General features: G+C 41.4%; 1 protein-coding gene across 3 annotated transcripts in view; it reads left to right on the top strand.

Annotated features, from left to right (window-relative positions):
- The window catches only part of Fggy (FGGY carbohydrate kinase domain containing), a 363,024-nt gene that overhangs the window by 8,675 nt on the left and 332,093 nt on the right, over positions 1-22,256 (top strand). For 2 of the 3 annotated variants that reach the window (XM_013022324.1, XM_013022326.1), the window contains exons 1-2: positions 8,748-8,823; positions 13,981-14,243. In XM_013022324.1, coding sequence (XP_012877778.1) covers positions 8,754-8,823; positions 13,981-14,243 — 333 coding nt within the window. In that variant the 5' untranslated portion in view covers positions 8,748-8,753. Of the gene's footprint in view, positions 1-8,747; positions 8,824-13,980; positions 14,244-22,256 lie in introns of those variants that run through there. The other variant, XM_013022325.1, reaches the window with a different exon arrangement.

Raw genomic sequence — 22,256 nt, 5'->3', positions numbered from 1 at the left:
CTGTGGCATGATCTGAATACTCAAACCTTCTGCTAGAGCAATTGCAGAATTTACCTCAGGTTTTTTTTTTTTTTCTTCAGTCATTGTTGCCTGATATCTGATGCCTGAGGCACATTTAATTCCGTACTATTTTCTCTGTTTCTTAAATCATTGGTGAGGGAATACAGTTCTTGTTGTTACTTCACTTTGGCTGGAAGAAGAGGCTTTCATTTGTAATTTTTAAAGAAAATTTATGAAGGGACTGATTGAAGATAACAGGCATTCTTTTTTTAAAAAAAATCACATCAGACCTGTAACATAAGTATGTCATAAGGGAGCATAAGATGCATTCAAATTAAAATAATATTCAGCAAAGAAACCATTCAGAAGGCCAGGGTAACCTGAATTATCTGGGGCAAATAACAGTAGGACTGTTGTATCCCTAGACCTACCAGGACAAGAGAAAGAATAGTTAACAGATTCTAAAAAGAGAAATCACGCAGAGAAGGCTCTCTGGATAACTTTGGATCAAGAGATACACCTGGTTTCAGCCGACTCCTCAGGTGGAGACAGACCTTATTCTCCTCCTTTCTTGGTGCCTTTGGCAAGGGCTCTTCAGTCTGAAACCCAAATAGAGGGTTAGAAAGCTGCAGAGACTCATATGTAGAGGCTAGAACACAACAGGGAGAGAAGGAAGAGAACATTTATATAATGGAGAAGTTTGGGAATCTGAGCATCACTTGAACATGGAATCAAAGACAACTGTTAATATTTGCTACAGTGTCAGAGGGGAAAGGTAGAGACACTTACTGAGATAGGAGCAAAAAATCCAGATAGTATGTTTGAGGAGAAGTAGGTTTGATGTTTAAAGGGATATTCTATTTTCTTCCCAGACTAGGCATATTTTCCCTTGCGGGCTCCTGTACTCCCTTTAATCATTTGAAATTATTAGGAAGTCCTGATTAACATAAATGACCATTGATTCAGAAGTCATAGGGAAAGTACATAAATATGATGTTTGTGTGGTCTGGCTTCATGGAGCACTGGGAGAGAGAAGCAGAAATCATTCAAGCTAAATGTATTGCCTATCCTTCGCCATCTGGATTTGGAACCAAATCAGTTGCAGATGATGTTGTGAGCTAAGTCACTTGGATTCTGCTAACTGGTTCTGGGAGACAGATTAAAAATGGAATCAGTTGCTGATTCAGTATGGGGGATGTAGATAAAATAAAGAACACAATTCTATAAAATCAAGAATGATTATTGAGCCAGATCATGTCTAGTTTACCACATTCTGTGCTTATAGAATTATGTGACAACTTTGAATAAGCCAGGAACTTCTGGCTCCTGCCTGTAAGCAGAGCTTCTCAGGAGGTTGAGATCTGAGGATTGCAGTTTAAAGCCAGCAGGAGCAGGAAAGTCTATGAGAATCTTATCTCCAATTAACCACTAGAAAGCCAGAAGTGGTGCTGTGGTTCAGTGGTAGAGTGCTAGCCTTGAGTGGAAAAAGCTCAAGGGGAATGCCTAATCCTGAGTTCAAGCCTCATGACCAACCTCCCTCAAAAAAAATAAGTTGCAATAGGGTTACTATTGGGATGTTTTAAAATTGCCTTGTCCCATGGTAGTAAGAAAAAGGTAAGGTCTTCCTCTGTGGCTCACTGGCTCTGTGACCTGCTCAGGGCCTTCATTTCCTATGTATGAGTGCAGACCCTGTAGTGCGGCAGGCAGGCAGTGACTCTGCCAGGCCATCTGAGACATCTCTGGTACCACTTGCCTGGCACAAAATAGATATTAAGAAGTATGTTGATCTAAGATTCAGATTGGCTCACAAGATAAGGATGTTTAAGAAAAATGTGAATTCATGTGAATGTACTTATCGGTAAAACAAAACACTACTTTCTAATGAACTTTTGAGGAAAGATCCCCGTCCATGACAGCTTGGGAAGACACTTGGGCTGTGTTAGAGTAAATTGGACTTTGCCAGAAAACCACACAGACCCAGGTAGGAAAAACAAAGGAAAGGTTTATTGCCAGTAAGAAGTCTGGCAAGACCCCTTCTCTCCAAGTGAGAGGAAGTAAGAAGAAGTGCCGGGTTGTTGTCTCAGGTGACCTTTTATAACCTCCAGGATTTGGGGGAATTTTGCTGCCTTATATGGTCATAGCTATCCCAAAGGGGTGATCTCTCAGGGCAAGGGGGTAGGGGATAGTCATTTGCTGCCTTTACTACAGGCTGCCTTGCTCTTCTCCCTTCAGAAGCACATTTTTCGTGGTGTTAGAGTTCAGTGGGGTTGGACAGGGCAGTGATTCATTCCAGCAGGTGTTTCTGTCCTAGGGCCTCTGGTGAGGTAGAGAGAAAGAGAAGGCCTACTGGCCATGCATACTAGCCCACCTGCCATAGCTCCACACAACGTTGTAGGACATGAGTGACCGACGGGCATCCCAGTTAAATATAGTAAGTATTTTACTCATTTCCTGAATCTCTTAGTGGGAAAAACAAACATCACCTACCATGGGGGAACAGTTTTCAAGACTGAAAATGCATAACACAGAGCCAAGACTCAATTGTAGGTTGTAAGCATTGTCTTAATACATTTCAAGGCAAACAGTCTGCCTAATGGAGTCTAAAGGCTGTTTGGATGATTCTGTGGGGGAAAATTAGCTGATAGGGTAAAGCTCAGCTGAGCTCTGAACAAGGAAGAGTTTCTAGTAGTAATAGTAGTAGTTGCTCATCGTGAAAATTGAGAAACACAGAGCAATAGAGTTAAACACCCTCCAACCTTCAATCCATTTCTTTTCCCTGAGTGTCATTCCAGCAGCAGAGTTTTGTGTATTTTTCCTGAACTCTTACTAATTAGATCTTTAGATGGTAAAGTAGCTCTCAAATGTTTTTATACAATACAGTGGCTCCCAAACTTGACATCTCTCAGGATTATCTAGAGGGCTTTTCAAAGCACAAGTTGCTGAGCATGGAAACCAGATTGAACCCACAGAATTTGCATTTCTAACCCATCCCCAGGAGGCCTCGTTGCTATTCTTCTGAGACTATACTTTGGGGTCAGTGTTTCTGAGGGACTTTATCATTTTGAAAAACTCATAGAAGCAGGGTCATATGGTACCATCTAAAAACTTAATTTTTTTTAGTTAATCATGGATGATTACCATGTTTCTTTAATGTCTTGTTCTTTGTGATGGCAGCTGGTTATTAATTTGGAAAATGGACTCCTAATAAGTATCTAATTTGTTTCCATAGTTCTTTTTAGTTGTACTCTTACATTTATAAAAGATACTGTAGCAGATATTTTTGTATACCTTTATGGTGAGCCATGCACCAGTTCTTAATAGACAATCTGTTCAGTAAAAAGTATATTAAAAAATATTGTTAGAGCCAGGGGCCGGAAGCTCATGCCTGTAATCCTAGCTACTAAGGAGACTAAGATATAAGGATCATGGTTCGAAGCCAGCCAGGCAGAAAAGTCTGTGAGACTTTTATCTCCAGTCAACTATTCAGAAAAAGCTAGAAGTGTTGCTGTGGCTCAAGTGGTAGAGCACTAAGCTTGAGCAGCACAAAAGAGGCTCAGGGAGAGTGTCCAGGTCCTGAGTTCAAACCCCAGGACCAACAACAAAAAAAAATAAGAATATTGTTAGATATTGCCAACTTATTCTCAAACTGATTCATGAGTTACTTTCTTATGCACAGTATTTCTTTACACTCATACAAATTAGATATTATCATATCACAACTTCAACTTTGTTCATCTGTTCAGAATAAAATTATATCTCAGTATTATTTTGATTTACATTTCCTACTTTTATATGTATTCACTCTGCTTCTCTTTCTATGATAATTTTGACAGGGCCATGTTTGTGAGAAGGTAGACTGTCCCCAATGTTTGGTCTTCAGTGAACTCATTCTTTTGGCCTCCACATTGAGCCTTAAAGCTACTTGGCCATGTTTCACAAATAGGCAAATACAAGAGTAGTCTCAAGAACTTAGCTAGTCTCTACCTTGGCACTGAAGTTTTGCATACTGTTGAGAATAGATTTGTAGCTTTGTCACTGGATACAGGTGAGGTTTCATGAAGTTTCCCTTTAAAGGTAGGAACTTTTCACGTAGGGTCCTTGACTTGGATCACAGAATAAGAATTTCAGGACAAGTCATGATTAAGAAAACTTGGTAGAGCTTTATATATTGAGTTAATAAACAAGCAGTAGAGCAGACATACAGATAACAAGCAGACAAACACAATGGTAGGGGCATACTCTAAGAGTGTGGGTGCTCTCATAGGGAGACAGACATAGACACAGACACACAGATACACACACACACACACAGACACAGACACAGACACACACACACACACACACACACACACAGCACTCCTTGAGCCTATATGGTAAAGGCAGAGGATCTGGCTTCAACGTTATGTAAAGATAGATGTTTTGTTTTTGCTGTAACCACACCTGGTATTACTTTTTGTGTTTCCAGGTAAAAAATGAATGTGGCCATAAAGCAGATTCTTATCCTTGACATAAGGAGGCGCCCTGCTATCTGCATTTGGGGCAGGAGACTTCAGTTTAGAGAAGCAATTTTCTCAGGAAGTCACGCATCCTGTCAGACAAGTGTTAATTCTTGGGGTGAGGAATGCATCCCTTGGGAAGGAATTCATCCTGTTGTCTCGCTTTGAAGCAAGATGGTAAAGATGTTTCTAAGAACCATATTTCTGAGTTGCCTCCACCAGGCCTCAGTTTCCTTAAGTTTTCATTTTCCCCTAAATGACTTTAGTCCCTTAATCTTAAGGGAAGTACTTGGAGGAATAACTCCTGTGTTTGCTATAAGCTTGCTATATACCTTGTTTTCTCTTTGTCCATTCTGCTTCAGCTTTACCTGAGCCCATTGGGAATTTGCCTACATTTGACAATATTCATTAAGGTTGGTAGGATCTTCTGTTGACTTAATTTGAGTGGCTTTCTCAGAAAACCTGTGGATCTCAGTATTGCATTAAAAGTCCAATTAGCGCTGTAGAAAATTACTTTGTAGTTAGTTATCTTAGCAAATCAACCACAATGAAGGAGAAACTTCATACATATTGAAATTATTCAGAACTCAAGCCCCTGACAGAGGAGTACATGTGACAATAAGTCACTAAGTATACATATACTTTTCCCCGTTGTGGACATAACTTTGTAATGGGCATATCAGTGCCTCAAATAAAGTAACTTTGCATTTAGACTTAGGAATGAGTTCTCTGTTATGCTTGTTCTTAGGTTTTTCTGCTTCTAGATTCTAGCACAAGTGATCATCAAATCCAAACTTGTGTTTTTAGTGACCTTGGATTTCAATTGTGTTTGGTAAAGGTAAACTGGCCATTTGGGAGGAAGTGATGAATAGGTACTCATCTGCATGGACTTCCTCTCCATCTTCCTTCCTGTGGAAGGAACTTCTGTCAGGGAAGGAGACTGCCCTGATGAGAGGCATGGTACACCAGTCACAAAGCCATACAGAAGACTTGTTTGCAGTGCTTCTAAAACTCTCTGAGAAAAGAAAATCCTTACAATTACTTTATTTATTGCTTGTGCCAATGCAGGGTCTTAAACTCAGTTCTTTTGCTCTCAGTTCTCTTCCCCTTCCCTTCCCCCCCCCCCCCCCCCACCCCCCCCCCCCCCCCCCCCCGCACATCTGGGACTCTACACTTGGGACACACCTCTACTTCTGCATTTTGCTGTTTAATTGGAGATGCCAGTCTTGGGGATGTTTACCCTGGCTAGCTTTGAACCTTGATTCTTAGATCTCAGCCTCCTGAGTAGCAAGGATTATAGATGTGAGCCATGGGTGTCCACCAACAATTTTCTTTTAACAATTTGTGTATTAATTCTCCACCCAGTTATTCCTCTATTTCCACATTTCACTGGACTATGCTTGTTTGTAGACAAGCAAGTGCAATAAATCAGAGCCTAGAAAAAGGCATTTCTAATAATTGTCTTAGGTGTCCCATTATAAATGGACTTATAAGCTTATTCAAGGTATGCATAGGCCGAGCAGCTTGATTAGTTAGTATAGAAGTCTTGGTCCTTTCAAGTATGGTAGCAAGAGTTTATCTCTGGCTGAGACAGTCCTGGATTTGTTTATGACTGCTTCCCTCTAAAGGTTTTCTATCAGTGGAAGATGGATCTTTTTTAGCAATTCATTGCATAAATGGCAGAAATCATACACTCCACTCCTCCCTTCCCTTTCACCTCTTTTTTCTTCCCTCCTTCCCACCCTCCCCCTTTTCCCTGGGGTTTAAACTCAGAGCCTCACATTTGCTAAGCAGGTCCTTTACCATTTGAGTTATATCCTATGTTCTTTTGACTTTAGCTGTTTTCCGGGTAGGTTGTTGCGGTTTTTGCCTGTGCCAGCCTGAACCAGGACCTTTTTACTTAAGCTTCCTGTGTAGGTGGAATCACAGGCATGAATGACTATGCCTGGCTAATTTGTTGAGATTTGCCTGGGTTAGCCTTGAATTGTGATCCACCTGATCACTGCCTCTTGAGTAGCTAGGATTACAGACATGAGCGACAGTGTTCAGCTCCTCATCGTTTTTGATAAGAATGTTAGTCCCATTCATAAAGACCCTGGCCCTCATGACTGAATCACCTTGCAAAGGCCCTGCTTTTTAACACCATCAACAAATGAATTTGGGGAAGACATAGACATTCAGACCATAGCAATGTAAGCCTGACAATTTTTAAAATCAGAGAACATGTTTTCAGTCTCATGTTTTGTTACCGAAAAACTGAATGTTCGTTTTGTAGATATTATGCATTTAGAGATGGTGAGAACACCTAGGAGTAGATAATACAAGTGCAAAGACTGATGTATCAGGATGTGATTGAGTGATAGAAGCACAGGGGAGCCAGAGAAACACATCACCTATAGTATCTTTGGTGATAACTGTACTGTTTACTTTTATTTATAAAGAGATTTTTGCTTTTGAAGCTCCATTATATCCATTACTTCCTTTAGTCATCACAATAACTCCTTGGAGTAAGTTGTGCATAATTCATACACCTCACTTTATGCTTGGAAATAGAGACATCGGTGAAGGGGCTTGCCAAATGGCAGTCAGTGGTGGGTGCATCTGGGACAAGTGTCAGGTCTCCTGATTCCTGCTCCAGTCCAGTGACCTTCACACCTCACTCTACCACATAGGGTTGAAGAACTGATTTTTCAGTGTGAATTGTTTTCCTTTTTTTCCAGGTGGAGTGACTGGGACACTTGCTTTATCCATTTCTCAGCTCCTTCCTGTGCCCTGCGTACTGAATTTACTCTGTGTATGCACTAGGAATAGACAGGTGGCTAAGACAGGTGCGGCCCATGTGCTCACTTGGCAGGACAGTCCCCTTCCTGTTGGTGGGGGAGCTGTCACACTCTTGGTTGGTGCTTCTTTTGAGAACACCTGGGTTGAGAGACAATACATGTGTTGGTGTTTTCTCATATTCTGTGGTGTCTGGGGTTTGTGAATCTTGGGTATTCAGAATCTTGAGGTCTTTCCAGTTGAGTGACTCCAGGTGTGAGGGGGTGGCCCTCAGAGTAGAGCAAGGGTTTTTGTGGGTGTGTGTTTTGATTTTTTTTTTTTTGGTTTGATATTTAGATTTTCATCTGAGTCTGAGAACTGGCTTTTTCTTTTGGTTGGTCATGGGGGCTGAACTCTGGGCCTGGGGCTGTCCCTCGCCTCTTCAGCTCAAGGCACCCTACCACTTGAGCCACAGGCCCTCATGCATGCAAGGCAAGCACTCTACCATTGAGCCAACTTCCCAGCCCAGAACTGGCATTTTCTTTAGGCAGAAAGCGTCTGTTGGATATTACTTGTTGGTCAAGGAATATGTCTACTTTTCATTTTTATTTTTGTTTTTTGTTGTTGCCCCTCCCTTTGCCCTAACTCCCTCAAATCAAGAAGTTCCTGTTTCTTATTCTCTGACTCACACAGTCACCCCCCACCCCCACCCCGCCACTACCACCGCATTCCCCCTCTTCCCCATTTCCCTTGCTGCAGTAGACCAGGTCCTTTGTTATACATGAGTGTTGGATATCAGTGATGGATGGAAGATTATCTTAGCTCTCTAGGAACTGGCCTAGGTAAGAGCTAGACCTAGCTTCTCAGCAGCTGCCAGGGGATGGTTGTACTGCCTTTTGCCTTCCTTTCCTCTGATGCCACAAACTGGGATGGTCACCCCACACCTCATTGGAAGTATGCTCATAAGTGCCAGGCCACAGGTAGGTCTGGATAAAAGATGGCTTGTGCAGTTGCCACAAACTCTACAAATTTGGGACCTATGAAGTATTTGGATTTCTTTTGAGTTAGTGTGGGCAACCTGAGAACCTAAAAATAAAAAAAAAGTCTTCCCTGAGCTGCAAAGCTGGAACTGTGGAGGAAGACTATGGGAGACAACTTTTACTTTAAGAGGGAAGTACCTGTTCCCAAGAGCATTTGCTTTGCTGGGAACACAGAGAGAACCAGTTTTTTTTATTGTTGTCAAATTCTTTTTCTCCTATGTCCAAATTTACCATCTTAAAGCCTGTGAGACTTATTAAAAAGTAAGATTATTTAATCCTTGCTGTTAAAGAGGCTGAAGTTTACTCAGTACTTAGGTTCATCTAACTAGTTGTACCAAACTCCTGATTGCAATGTAACCAAATAAATAATTTGTGTGGGGCTTGAGTACACAAACTCCCAGATGAGTCCAAAGATCAAAGTTGAGAGAGGCAATTAAAAGCCTTCACTGATTCCTGGGATATGTTCTGTAGTCTCGGTCACCAACCAAATCAATCCTGCAGGGGTAGCTCTTTAAGAAATAGAATCAAAGGTAAGGCAAGCTCATCTATACCAGTGGGCTGGGGGCCTGGGAAGTACTGCCTCTGCTACTAGGTTATTTAGTGGGAAAGAAGAGGAAAACAGAAACACAAACACACCTACACACACACACACACACACACACACACATATCTTTTTTTTAAATCCCAGTATTTGTAGCATTATTTCCTTCTTTAGATAGGCGAAATAGAACAGCCTTGATTTCCAGGTCCCCCTTCTTTTCTTCACAGGGCATCTGAGCAGCTTGCACATTTATAAAACAATCAACTGCAAAGTCTGTGGTTTCCTGTGGCACATTTCTAATAATATTTATACAGGCCGTTATTTAATGAACCGTATAAATATTTATCATACGGAGCAGCCTTTTGATCATAAATAGAGGCTAAAAGTCAGAGCAGCCCATGCTGGGGAATTGGAAGGAGGCCGTTTGGGGCCTCTGAGACTGAGACTTTGTAGACTGAGAAGTTAGGCATGGCTCAGGAATCGTGTGCGGCACAGCTTGAATTTCTCTCCAGTATTTTTCTTTCTCTTGGCTACCCACAGCCCATGCTCTTATTTTTCTCGGCCTGACTGCCCTCCCCACACCCTTAACAGCTGTTTTTCTTTTTAGAGTATTCATCTTTGCTTAAAAAAAAAGAGAAAGAAATGGAACTAAAGTTTGAACTCACCATTCATAAGTAGGTTTTGGAGCTGCACTGACATAGCCTGGAATTCTAGTCCCTCTGCTTCATGCCATGTGGTCATAATCAGCTTCATCTTCTGGGGAACCTTAATTTCCTTGCCTAGGAAATGGGGCCTTTTTTCTGGATACCTCACTGGGTTGTTCTGGCTTTTTTTTTTTTTTTTAAGTGATGTTATTTGAAGTTACCAAAGGCTTTTCGGCTTTTAGCTTGGTGTTAGGGAAGGAACTTGGTATTGGAAGCTGGAGTTCAAATCCTTGGGTGAGGGTTACTGTTTGGGTGATTTGGGGCAAACTGCTCCCACCCTAATCTCTGAGATAGTTATAGGTTTCACAGCCTGTTTGGGTTGAGCATGTGTATGGAAATGATTGGCACAACGAGGATCCTAAATACAGATAAATACACTTGAAAAGGAATACTGTTTTCAGTTTTGCAATTTGAGCTCACTTTCTGTGGCTCAGAGGTACCAGTGGAATATGATTTGGAGTCCAGGGCACAGAGAGCAGACAGTACTTGTTGCCCCAGAACAAAGGGCACAGGGGAGGAGGAGCAGATGACTCCCATTGGAGAGAGAGAATGCCCTGCTAAGCTTTTGTGCTGCCTGCATCAGCTTGCAGGGAAGCTAACTAACTACTCAAGGGCTCTCACTTGCTTTATTTTTGGGTTCCAGGTATAGAAACAATCTCAGAGATTGTTTAACAGTACAATAATGGGGGGGAAATGTCGAACCTAAACCACTTAATCTCTATTAGGATCTCTTAGGAAAATATGCTCTAGGTAGATGAATGAAGAAAGAAAGGGTGGCATTGGGGAGGTGCAGTCATAAAATTCAATGCTTGTTCTACAAAACTAAGAAAATTGAGGGAAGGGCTTGGGTTGAGAGGGTAAGGGAGAATGATGTAAGGGAGTGACATTGATCAAGATTTGTTAGATTTGTAGACTACTTTGTTGAATGACACCTCCTTTGTACAACTACTTAAAGATAAAAATAAAATTCAAAACAAGACAAAACAGAACTGGGGTGTTTGGGTAGATGTTGCTGGGAGATCTGATGCCTGGGCTCCCAGAGAGAATTTCCTGGGATGCCTTGATGTGATGTTATGCAAATGGTGGTTCACTGGGTTTGTGGAAGATCAGTCTCTGAAGAAGACATCCTGGATTCTGAGTTATCTAGCCTCAGTACTCTAGGCCAGGGCTCTAACAGAGCCTAGCAGAGCATTCAGGAATGGGAGTATATCAGAAGGCAGTAGAGCATGGCCAGAAAGGTTAGAGGCTTTGAGGTGAGAGGGAATGGTTTGCTTTCAGTTGTACTACTCACTAGTTACATGAACCTTTGGAGTCTTTTATTTGTCTAGGACCCAATTTGCTCATGAACAAAATGGAAATGGTAATTGTTACTGTTTTAGAGAATTGTACTAAGGATTTAAAGTGGCTTTGTAAGCATGCTGCTTAGCAGAGGATCAGATGTGTAGTAAACGTGTTGCCTTTTATGATTTCCCTAAGTGTAGGTTCTAAAGATATCCAGGTCATTCACTGAGTCACAGAAGACTTGTTGAGTTTCTACTATGTGCTGTGTCATGCACTGGGCATCCTGCTGTGACCCAGGCAGCAGCTGGAGTGAATTGGGTAATGGTAACACTGCTGTACTCTGTGTATGAGGTGGGGGAGATCTCCTGAAGGACAGGCTCTTCCCTAGATCCAGAACCTGAACTGGAGCAAGCCCATGGTCAGCTAGATAGTGGAGGTCTGCTTCTTTAGACTTCAGTGGAGAGGAATCAAGATGTGTGGGTACTTAAAGGATGTATTTCCTGCAAAGGAAGACAGAATTAAAAGTGAGGAAGCCTGCTATGTGGATCTGAGTCAGGCCCGTGGAGAATCTTTCTTCTTGCTGTTGGCAGGAGGGAGAGAAGCCTTGCTAGTGACTAGCTAGGTCTGTATAAGCCAAAGATTCATATAGATGCTTCATTTCCTATTTCTTTCCTTGTTTCTCTCCAAGTATAGCATCGTCTAAGATGTACTAAAGGGCAGAGAGCTCTTGGCTTGCTAGGGTCAGTGTCAAGGAGCAGCTTCCTGAGTTTTCACAGTGGACAGGGAGAAGTGGAGAGAATCCCAAGTGTGGCAAGGAGATGACTGGTTGGTGCAGGGAGGGTAGAGCAGTTAAGTTGGGTCAGTCTTCCTCCTCTTTTCAGGCAAAGAAACTGAGGAGGCTCTGCACCAAGGCATCCTCCCGATTCTGTCCCTCCCTGTGTCCTTAGCTGGGGGGCCTAGTACCTGATACAATCTACACTTCTTTGAGTCTCAGACATGGCTGATTGTGAGAAGTACTGTTATTTCATATACCACAAAGAGAAAAGATGTTACCAGTCAATTGCAAAATGCCATTGCTTCTAAGAATTATGTTTGCAGTTTAGTGTGGGAAACAGTGTGTATCACAGAGTTTAAAAGATAGGTGATTGTAAGAAAATCAGGAAGTATTTTCTGTTGGATAGATGAAGAATACAAAGATTAGAAGGCAACAGTTCACTGGTAGGTATAGTGAACTGCCACACAGTGATGCTAGGTGAATGACAGAGTGTCTCTAGGACAGCCTGGGAATGTTACAGCCTGCCCCGTCTCAGGTCATGTGAGCACCGTGTGATGCATATGCTGAAATTGCCTAGCACATTGCCCCAAAGTAAAAGAGATTATGTACGGAAGGAAATCGAACCAAAGACTTAAGTTAGAAGCACTTGCATTTAATAATCTTTCCTTTTTCTCTTCTTCCTCTTTCTTTCTTTCTTTCTTTCTTTCTTTCTTTCTTTCTTTCTTTCTTTCTTTCTTTCTTTCTTTCTTTCTTTCTTTCTTTCTCTCTGTCTTCCTCCCTCCTTCCCTTCTTCCCTTCCTCCCTACCCCTTCCTTCCTTCCTTCCTTTCTCTTTCTCTTTTTCTCTTTCTCTCTTTCTCACTCTTCCTCTTTTCTTCTCTTCTCTTTTCTTTTTGGAATATATATCCAGGAAGCAGTAATCGCACATCTGCTGGCTGACTTGCTTTAGGGCCCCCATGTGTGATCTGACCAAGGAAACATTATCTTTCCTGAAGTAGAAGGGTACAAAGAGCTGCTGAAATTGGACTTGGTTGAAATTGGACTCTGGGCACTTAGATTGCTTCAGGTCTGCCCCAAGCTCACTGGGGAGTTGCAGCATGTGTACTAGTGTTGTCGTCTCTGGGTTGCTCTTTGTGTGGTAGACAGAAAATGAAAAGCCTCTGTGAGATTTCTATGTCATATGTGCTAATTTGACCAAAGGGGATTTGAGCAGCCATGAGGGAAAAGGAATACCTGAGCATTCTCTGGTCAGATTTCCTTGTAACTCACCAGTGGGCTGTAAGGAAAACAGATTATCTAACAAATTCCTGATCCTGCTTCCCCTGGGGCTGCTCCCAATTCTCACTCACCTCATGACACCACTATGATATATTTGCCTCTTCTCCAGAATGATACTGCAAGCTTTCATGAAAGAAAGGAAAGAGGAGATGTGGGATTGCGAGAACAGACATGGGACCTTAGACCAGGCAGCCCGTGAGTGAGACTATGTAAATTCCTTTTCTTCCCATAGTCCTGTGTTCTCATAAGTCTTTGGCATCATGTGTAATAATGTGTATTTGCTATTTCTGAGTGGGACCTAACACGGAACAAAAAGTTACCTACTTCTTGCCGTCTCACCTTGATCATTGGGACAACAGAGATTTAAAGACACTCACTTTCTAGAATCTTAGTGAGGAATTGAGGCCATGTATATGTCCTTTTCATACTACTTGGTCTAGAATAGATGCCCAGTAGTTAATGGCTGACTAGAAAGAGGATTCCTTTTCAGGACCGTGGCCACTGTCATGTGAATTCAAATTCTTTAAGAACAGATTCATTGCCATTGTCTCTACCTCTTATTTGCACTTACCACAAACTTTGCTTAATATGTAATTACATTCCCGTTCCGGGAATGGGAATACCATCCATATCTGAAGCCATGACTGTCTTACCACGCACCTAGCATAGCATCTGTAAAAACTTTTGTTGGGGCCAGGTAAGGTGGCTCATGTCTATAATTCTAGTTGCTCAGAAGGTGACTATGAGGTGGATTAAGCCTCCAGACCAGTCTGTGCAAAAATTTTACAAGACCCTATGTCAATGCGTATAAAGCTATAGTGGTGGTATGTATCTGTTAGCCCAGCTACACAAGAAACACAAAGAAGAGGATCTTGGTCCAGGTTAGTTGGAGTTTAAAAAACAACAACAAAAAAAACCCCAAAATGAGACTTTATTAAAAGAAATAACTACAGCTAAGAGTAGCTTAAATGGTAGGGTACCTCTAGCAGTACCTAATATCACCCAAATCAACAAACAGGAAACTTTTGTTGGATAAATAAGTGATAAATGGCCACAGTTAAGTGGGTGCTCTCCATTTCACTCCACTTGCATGTTTTCTGTCTTTGCAGGTCCACTGGTTGTCACGAGTCACGTGGGTTCTGCATTGGTTCATGACAGCTGGAGGACTACAATGTCGGGTGGAGAACAAGAGATGAGCAGCTACTATGTAGGTGTCGATGTTGGAACAGGAAGTGTCCGTGCAGCCCTAGTGGACCAGAGAGGGGTTCTTGTGGCTTTTGCAGACCAGCCAATTAAGAAGTGGGAGCCTCAATTCAACCACCATGAGCAGTCCTCTGAAGACATCTGGGCTGCATGCTGTGTTGTCACAAAGGTATGGACAGACCTGTGGTGTTTTCCCCTATGGATGCTCCTACCTACTCAGTGTTTGTCATGTGTCTACCTGACACCAGGTAGACTGGAGTCACTTCCTTTACAGAGCTTAGCAGCATATAGCTTTGCCTGTCTGGAACTTGCTATCATAGAGCTTGACAAACTGCTGAAATCTGCTAAGTCCTATGACTATGGATGGATGTAAGCCTGAGGAGGCTCAGGGATAGAGGCTACAGAATCTTGAGATGAACAAATGTGGAAGGAGTCCCTGATGATCATAGCTAACTCCTAATGTGCCTTTACTGTGGCTGAAATGTGTGCGCATGCATTGTGTAGCCAGATCCTCCCAATAGCGCTAAAAGGTGGTAGTCACTACCCCTGGTTTTATTCAAGAGGAAATGAAGAACAAGAAGTTAACTAACCCAAGTTCTTATAGCTAGCAATAAAGTAAGGAGGCCAGGTCTGGCTGTGCCATATTGGCCGCATGGTGGATGGTAGGGTCTGGCATCTTGTCTTCATGCTGGGAGAAGGAAACGCCCCAGCCATTACCTGCCTGCCAGGTGATGGGCATTCCCAGATCCCTGAAGGCAGCAGCGGGCAATTGGGTCACTTGGCTGATAGGTTACTGACTCTGTCAGTCCAGAGCCCGGGACTGGCAATTTCCTGTGGACCTCCCATGCTTGGACCCTATTTAGGCCCAGCCCAGCCCAGCCCAGCCCAGCCACCATTATGCCACCCCATGATTGTGTCCTGTGACCTGTCTCCTGGCTCATGTCAGGTCATCATGGCATCCCAATCTAGCTCTCCGTTGGAGCTTAATTGGTTTGTTGATATTATTTTTGTTATTTCTTCCCTCTCTGGCCTTTTTCTTAGCTATGTTAAGTGTATTTGGAGGCTGCAGGCCTTTGTAAGAACTGGCTGCCTGCAGCCTGCTAACTGTATTATAAGGACTCCAATATTCCATCTTCCAAAATGTGGCTTTTGGATTAATTTACCTCAGAGCAGTAACAGCAGGGGCAGGACCAGAACCTAAGCAATTTGACTCCAGATCTGTGTTCTTCTTGACTCTCCTGCCACCCAAGTAGACCAATGAGGGAACCACATTTTGGGCAGAAGGAACAGCGATCATAAAGGCATGGGGCGTGAGCCTGTGATAGGTTCTGAGAAAGTGAGAAATCTGTGTCTAACTGGAGCATTTCCAGTATGTAGTGGCAGGTACTCACCTCAAGTAGCCTTGGACATGGTTCTACCTTCTGGCTTGGGGAAAGGAGTGATGATAGACAGGACTTGTTCATATTTCATTTCACTTGTTGGTTCGACTTTAGATGCTGGTTCTCAGTAAGGATCAACATCCTTTTATCTTTTTTTTTTTTAATATCCTCCCCCGCCCACCCAGAGGGAAAACTAAAGTCCTGAATTCCTTCTTCTCCCCATTCCTAGCTTAGTTCCTTAAATATTCATGAGGTACTTGGTAATTTGCAGATGGACAATTCACTATTCTGTCCCTATCGATCAGTCTGTTTAAATTTTCATGAGCTCTGGGCTGCTGTTAGTGCCCCCTGGAGAAGAAGGCCAAAGGAGGTGGGGTGGGCAGCACTGGTACATTATGCAGGAATAAAAGAGGGGTGCATCTCTCCACTGCCTGTTTAATTTTTCCCTGCTCTCTACCCCTCCTCTGCTGCCCTTCCCCCCATCCCATTCGTGCCTTGGTGAAAATCTTCTGCTCTTTGCCCTTGGGTCTCCTTTGTTCTTCTAACATATAGCCTTTCTGGCCATTAAGGAAATTGTCAAGGAAAATATATATATATAGAGAGAGAGAATCCCCTGATGAAAAGCTACTTTAAGAAAGGTCTCCTGTAATCTCAGCTTGGTTTAATGGTGGAGTTTTAATCATCTTCCTGCAGGGCGGGTGCTCATCAGTTTGAGTCCTGTGAGCCTTGTAAGTGCTGTGGGCATTTGTCCACTGCAATGCTGTCTCCATATAGCAAACCTGCATAAAGCTCTTGGGTCTTGAGCCATTTCTCTCACATGGAGAGGTGGCCATGTGCCAGAAGCCGCAGTGTAGCACATCTGCTTAGAACAGCATCGCCGGGGTGAGGGGAAAAGGAGGGGAGGCATGTTTAGAGAAGGAGCAGGTCAGACAGCATGCATCCTGGAGCCAGACATCAAGGTTAACATCCCACTACAACTCTTCAATATGTGACCTTGGACCATGTTACTATTTCTTGCCTCAGTATTTTAACCTGTAAAATAGGATTGAAGTTATCTGCCTATGGTTGGGATGACTAAATGGGCTAATAAGTAGAAAATATGCTAATGGTGCTGAGATAAAATATGGAAAATAAGAAGCCCATGGGTAAAGCATATGGTTGTTAGGAGAAGGGGCCAGAAGAGATGGTAACTCAGGTGGGATTGAACAGTAATGTAAATCTCCTACATTCATAGAACCTTTATTATAGTTTGCAAAACACATTTATATCCATTTGATCATCTTTACAAGGCAAGTAAGGAAGAGGGATTCATTCCTGTTTTATAGGTGAGAAGTCAAAACTTAGGGTCATATTGTTCAGGGAGCTTCCCAAGATCACTCAGTGATAAGCTAGGATCCAAATAGGTCAAATCTATGTGTTCTGTTTCTAGAAATGTGCCTTCATCCTTTGCCTACATTACTTAAACATCCCAACTGATATCTGTGTGTGTGCTCTTCCTTCTGATCCATACTTTCATAGCAAGAACGAGTCCCTTTTTCCTTTCCCTTCCTCTGTTCTTCCCTCCCCTCTTCTCTTCTTTTTCTTTTTTCTGGGGAAAGAGTTCCACAGAGTAACCCAGGCTGGCCTGGAACTCATTATGTGTTTCAGGCTGGCCTGTTAAACCCAGTCCTCCAGCTCACCCTCTCTAGTGCTGGAATTACAGGTATATACTATTGTATCTAACTCTAGAGTGGTCTTAGTCTTGCATGTCTTGATCATGTCACTCTCTGTTTCCAACCCTTCATTTAGTCATTAGAGCCATGATATGGCCTTCAGGTCTCTGCACAGTCTGGGGCTGACCTGTTGCCCATCTCGTCTAATGATGCCTCCGCATCTTTCTGTTGTAGCTATATCCCCCACCCGTAGTGTCAGACTTCTGCAGAATTCTTCCTCAGCCTGTCCAGTCTTCCTATCTCCAGCTAGAATACCTGGACCGCAGCATTGGCAGAGACATAAACAAGGCAGGGGCTGAGAGGTTAGGGGAAGGAAGGTCTCAGGTGACTTGGTGACAAAGTAGAAGGAGATGGGATTTCAGATCTTGGGTTCTTAGAAGAATGTTGGTGCTACTGACATAAACAGAAGGTTAGGGCTTCCATTTTCTTGCTCAACCATCAAGGAACAACACCATACCTAATCTAGGAAGCTGTGTAGGTAATAGTCCAGGACTGGATTCATTTCTATCAGAAGTTTCTGTAGTAGGTTTAACAAGATACTGCCTTCTTCTAGGAAAGATGTATCTCATACAGACTGTTTTTCTTATTGCTAGTCCCACCTCAGGGCCTTGTATTGGCTATATCTCTGCCAGGAACATTCTTCCCACATTTTCACAAGGTCACCTCACACATTTCTCTTCATGCATTACTTCACATATTTCTCTCAACTTTCCCTTTCTTAGAAACCACATTCTCCTTCTCTGATACTCCTGATCATCCTGCCTAATGTATACCTACATTGTATAATTTGTTTGTTATTTTCTATATGCACTAAAATATAATCCTCAAATGAGCAAGGTTTAAAAAGGAAACTTTACTCTCTTATTTCCCAAATAGCTAGAGGAGCATATAGCATGACCTTGGTAGGGGCTTGATTATATTTTCTAAGGACAGGCTGAGTAAGTGAGTGAATTGTGCAAGTCCCAGGAAATGAGGGAGACCGAAGGAACTAGAATTACAAAACTCCATGCTTACTCCAAACAGACAAAGGCATTCAAATTTATACCTAAAAGATTCCTGCACTGGCCACAAGCAGGATTCAGCTCCCAAAGCCCCAGGCTTTGACCCTGAATCTAAATAGAACCGAAGATTAAAAAAAAAGTGTGCTTCTGACCCTTGCAGTTCTCTATTTAGAGAGTTTCTGGGGAATGGTACCTCTCCACCCAATATCAGAATTTACTGATTTAAAACACGTGCAAGACCAAGCTCATTCTTCACAGTAAGAACAAAGAAATGCCCAATCCCTTCCCCAAATATTTGTTTGCTGCCTCAGAGCTCTGAGTTGACAGTTGTTAGACATGGACCAGGATACCAAATGAGGCTGCAGAAATCTCCTTCTCTGGAAATTCTTTAGAAGAGCAATGTGCTTTCTCTCTAACCAGGGAAATTCACTTGATGCCAAGCTGTTGGACTGAGTTTACTTGGCTGCTTTCTTCTTTCATTATTAGGAATATCAATAAGAATCCGTGGGTCTCTCAGTCAAGCCCTAGGGGCCTTGTGGCAGTGTGATCCTGACAGCCATCTTCCTGGGGTATTTGGATGGCTGAGGGACATTGTGGCACAGGGCAGATCTCAGCTATGGGTCAGTGTGATTGGGAGCCATTCCCTAGTAAAACTGGAGAAGCAATAATGACTAGCAAAGTCAGAATTAAATGCATGCTACCATTATTTGGTGAGTTCTTTCTGAGTGGTCTCATATTTTAGAAGTGGCAAGACACTGAGCCCCATTTGTGATAGAAAAACTCTGATTTGAATACAGAACTGTATATCTTCAAAGGGTCTTCTTAAAATAGATTAAGAAATCATTTTCCTTGTTCCTACTTGAAAGTGTAAACCTATTATAAATCCTTAAAAAGATCTGAGTCTATACCATTTTTCTCTTACTCGTCTCTTTGCCTATGCATTTTCTGACATACAGAGTACGCTATGCGTTGTACATTAAGATATTCCATGAACATAATTAATAAGATGGAGAATGGGTCTCTCCTCTCTTCTATTTTCTGCAAAGGCATACCAGTTCCATGGTACTTTCAAATTCTTAAATTGTTTGATCCTTACCTGGACTGTGGTTCCTACTTTCAGAAAACCAAGACTCAGAAAGACAAGGAGAATAGTACAGAAGTATTAGTTGTATGACTTTAAGAATAGAAAGGACTCTGGTCACCATATCCCATGACATTGCTTTAATGGTGCTGCCTGTGATATGGGGTTTTGTTGAGTCATGAACATTTCTCAGGCAGGCATACACTGTCTGGACATAAAGCTATCAAGGCCACATACATAGAAGTTAGGGCTAGTTCAGTGACTGACTGATGTGGTTCAAGGAAGATTTGAAACAGTTAACTCTAGTAATAGCTGCTGTTGATTGTACCCTGAATGCTAGGTGTTGAGTCAGTCACACTTTATTTTGCTGAATCCTCATAAATGCACTAGAGATTCAGATTTTAACCAATACCTATGTTTAGCTGAGGAAACTGGTTATCTAGTTTCCTAAAAATCAGAGAACTAGTAAACGGCCAACCGGTTTCAGCCTCAGGTGGTTTGCCCAAAGGCATGGGTTGGTACCAGCCTCCAGTGATTTCAGAAAGAGGAAAGTGTCTGTAAAGATTGTGGAGGTAAGACCCAGCAAGGCTGGAGAGCATCAGGAATGGCTGGAAGGGATTTTATTGTGCTGTACTCTACATTGGGTGGCAGAGCTAGGATTGGAATCTAGAGCTTTGGAACTTATTGTCACAAAACCATGCTGCCTGTCAGGGAATAGGTTTGGCAAATATATACTGCTCTCTGTCACAGATGGGTCACTAACAAATTTGTTTTCACAGAGCATATGGCCTCTTCATCAGTGAATCTTATGGACAAAAGGAAATTCTTTGTGATCAAAATCCAGCAAAGACCAAGAGAAAAACACAGAAAAAGTTCTAACTTTGAATGCTGGTTTATCAGCTACTAGTTGTGTGTCAAAGGCAATTCTTTAACCTGTCTGTAACTACAGGCTCACCCTTTCCCAGCCATTAATTTATTTAAGACACAAATATTAAATATCTGTTTTATAACATTTATAAGAGGAAAAGGGTGTTGCAAGGATTAAATGAGTCATCTGAAACAGATAGCACATAGATGTTTATGCCTTTTGATAGATTTATTACCTAATGCTAATATGATTTGAAAATTAATGCTTTTCTTTAGTGGAAATGCCCAACAGTTGTGTATAGCTCTTTCTTGAGTAGCATATTAAATAGTAAAAAATGGAACCCTAAATTATAAGGTTTCACCAAAAGCAAATAGAGTTGTGTATTTTAAGATAAATGGGGATGTTCACTTTTGTGAGATTTAAAAGGTTATTGTCCTATTTTAAGTTAGTGGGAAATGTTACAGATTATGGCCGCTTGTGCTTTTTCTAAAAGAAAAGCCCTAGAGGAAAATAGAATTACTTAATCTATTATTCTACAACTTTTAAAACTTACAGAAAGGAGTGGAAAAATTCTCCAGATGCACTTCTGTCTCCATTAACAATGCCATGTATTCTATTGTAACCTCATTACTATGTCATGAATATTTATCTTTATTAGCTTGACTTGTTTTTAATATTCAAGAGCTTACCGTATGATGTACAAACCATAAAATCCATTCATTGTGAATGTAAAATTCAAGTATTTTAGTATATTTACATGGTTGTACGGTCTTTATCATAATCTAACTTTAAAGCAATTTTATTATTCCAAAAATATTCCACTGTGTCTATTAACAGTCAGTTTCCACTCTTAGTTATAGGTAACTATCTGCTCTCTCTCTTTATAGATTTTCAGACTTTTCTTATTGGGCTGGCTTTTAATCACAGTGCTCCGCACTTTAGCCTCCTGAATATTACACATGAACCACTGAGTACCTGCTTGAAGTTCTTGTGATAAACTCATTCTTGAGTGATGTTTTTTACATCATTCTGAATAGAATTACTTTCCTTTATCTTCTAGTACCAGTCTTTGAACTAAAGGCCTCACATTTGCACCCAGTGAAGTTCATGACTATCACTCTGCTATTGAACCATGCCTCCCAAGTGTGGAATTACTTTCATAATTTCCTTTTTGATTTATTAGTTTCTAGTATGTAGGAATATAATTGATTTTTAGATTGGAAGCATGGTTTTGGTGGTAGAGCACCAGCCAGTGAGCAACAGCATCAGATACTGAGTTTGAGTTCTGGTCTCAGACTAAAAAAATACAAACACACACACACACACACACACACACACACACACACACGAGTTCTGGTCTCAGACTAAAAAAATACAAACACACACACACACACACACACACACACACACACACAGAGTTAGATTTTTATATATTACCCCTGAATCCTGTAATCTTACAAAAATTGATTATAGATTCCATAGGATTTTCTACAAATAAAATTATAGTATCTGCAAAGATACAAACCTTAACTTCTTGTACAAACTGTATACTTTTAATTTCTTTTCTCACTGAATTGTACTGGCTATATAATCTCTATGATAGGTCACCTAGAGGTGATAAAAGTGAATATTCTTGCTTTATTTCTGCCGTGGAAATAATTCATTTTACTACTAGGATATTAGCTATACATTTTTGATAATGTGCTTTTTTCAGTTTGTATAAATTTTCTTCCATTCTGATTTATTGGCTTTCTGCGGGGAGGAGGGAGAAATTGCTACATCTTTTGAGAGGATCATTTGGTTTTTGTGCTTTTTTATTCTGTTACCATTTATTAATAGGTTAATAGATATTACAACTCCCTTTCAATCTTGGGGTACCTTCATGTAGACCTGGTATACAAAGCCAGTTTTATACATTGCAAGATTTGGATCGTTAATACTTAAGGTTTTTTTATACCTATGTTCATGACTAATATTGGTGTGTGCTATCCTTTTTTTTAAGTTATTGTAGTTGATGTCAAAGTAATGCTGACCACATAAAATTTGTTGGAAAGTATTTTATCTTTTAGTGTATTTTAAACAAGTTTTCTATTGTTTTTTTGTAAATATTTGTAAAATTCCCCAGAGAAACTATCTAGGCC

Source organism: Dipodomys ordii, unplaced genomic scaffold (assembly GCF_000151885.1).
Source record: "Dipodomys ordii isolate 6190 unplaced genomic scaffold, Dord_2.0 Scaffold61, whole genome shotgun sequence".
NCBI lineage: Eukaryota > Metazoa > Chordata > Mammalia > Rodentia > Heteromyidae > Dipodomys > Dipodomys ordii.
This window is presented reverse-complemented; position numbering and strand designations above follow the sequence as displayed.